The 962-nt window shown below is 66.9% G+C and overlaps 1 protein-coding gene across 1 annotated transcript; it reads right to left on the minus strand.

Annotated features, from left to right (window-relative positions):
• Positions 1-22: 22 nt before the first annotated feature.
• LOC112625181 (tubulin beta-8 chain-like) lies at positions 23-748 on the minus strand (the record flags this gene model as incomplete). The annotated part of the gene is made up of 3 exons (XM_025386391.1): positions 692-748; positions 335-443; positions 23-258 (listed from the first exon to the last, which is right to left on the minus strand). Coding segments are annotated over exons 1-3 (402 nt in total), but the record flags the coding sequence as incomplete, so codon positions are not given.
• Positions 749-962: the final 214 nt, after the last annotated feature.

Consider the following 962-nt stretch of genomic DNA (forward strand, 5'->3'; position numbering starts at 1 on the left):
TTTAGGAGGCAGTTGGAGCCACTCGACTGGGAGGATAGGAGGGTGTTCTGGGGCCCTGGCTCCACAATTCCCACGGCAACGACCTTGGGGCACTCCTAGATTTTGAGCGGCTAAGGAATCTCACCCCAGTCCTCACCCACAGCTCACCAAAGATGAAGCTGTCCGGCCTGAAGATCTGCCCGAAGGGCCCCGAGCGCACAGAGTCCAGGGTGCCCGGCTCCAGATCCACCAGCACAGTGCGGGGCACGTACCTGCCACCTGAGAGGGGCGGGAGGGCATGAGCGAGGGGAGGGCCGCGTTCCCAGGAGGGCGGTGGGGAAGGTCGGGGTCTCACCGCACGCCTCGTTGTAGTACATGTGGACGCGCTCCAGCTGCAGGCGGCTGTCCCCGTGGTAGGTGCCAGCGGAGTCGATGGCATGCTCATCAGAGATCACCTCCCAGAACTGCGAGACAGGAGGGGCCGGACAGGCCAGGGCCAGTCACGGGGGTGCCCCATCTCCTCTCCCACCCCCACCCTCATCCGCACCCCCATCCCTAGGCCGCCGTGTCCCTGGGTCCACCCCGGCCGCCTCGCCAGCCGCCCAGTCCCACCGCGTCCCCGGCAGGGACCCGCCCCCGCCCCCACCACTGCCTACACCTTCCCTGGCCACCCGCAGGCCCGAGCTGGGCCCTCAGAGGCCCCGCTGCCAACCTTGGCGCCGATCTGATTCCTGCACTGCCCGGCCTGCGTGAGCACGATCTCCCTCATGGCTAAGGCGGGATCAGGGCGGCAGGAGAGACGCGAGGAGGAGGAGCAGACGCGCAGTGACCCAGCCTGCCCTCCGCCAAGGCTGAAATAGCCCCGCGCCCACCTCCCCAGCCTCGCATTGGGCTCCCAGAATAAGCAGCAGCTTTACTTGCACACAGGTGTACCCACCTGTGCATCCCTTGGCGTTGAACGTCTGTTGGGGAGCTCAGGTGTC

Source organism: Theropithecus gelada, chromosome 5 (genome assembly GCF_003255815.1).
Source record: "Theropithecus gelada isolate Dixy chromosome 5, Tgel_1.0, whole genome shotgun sequence".
Lineage (NCBI taxonomy): Eukaryota > Metazoa > Chordata > Mammalia > Primates > Cercopithecidae > Theropithecus > Theropithecus gelada.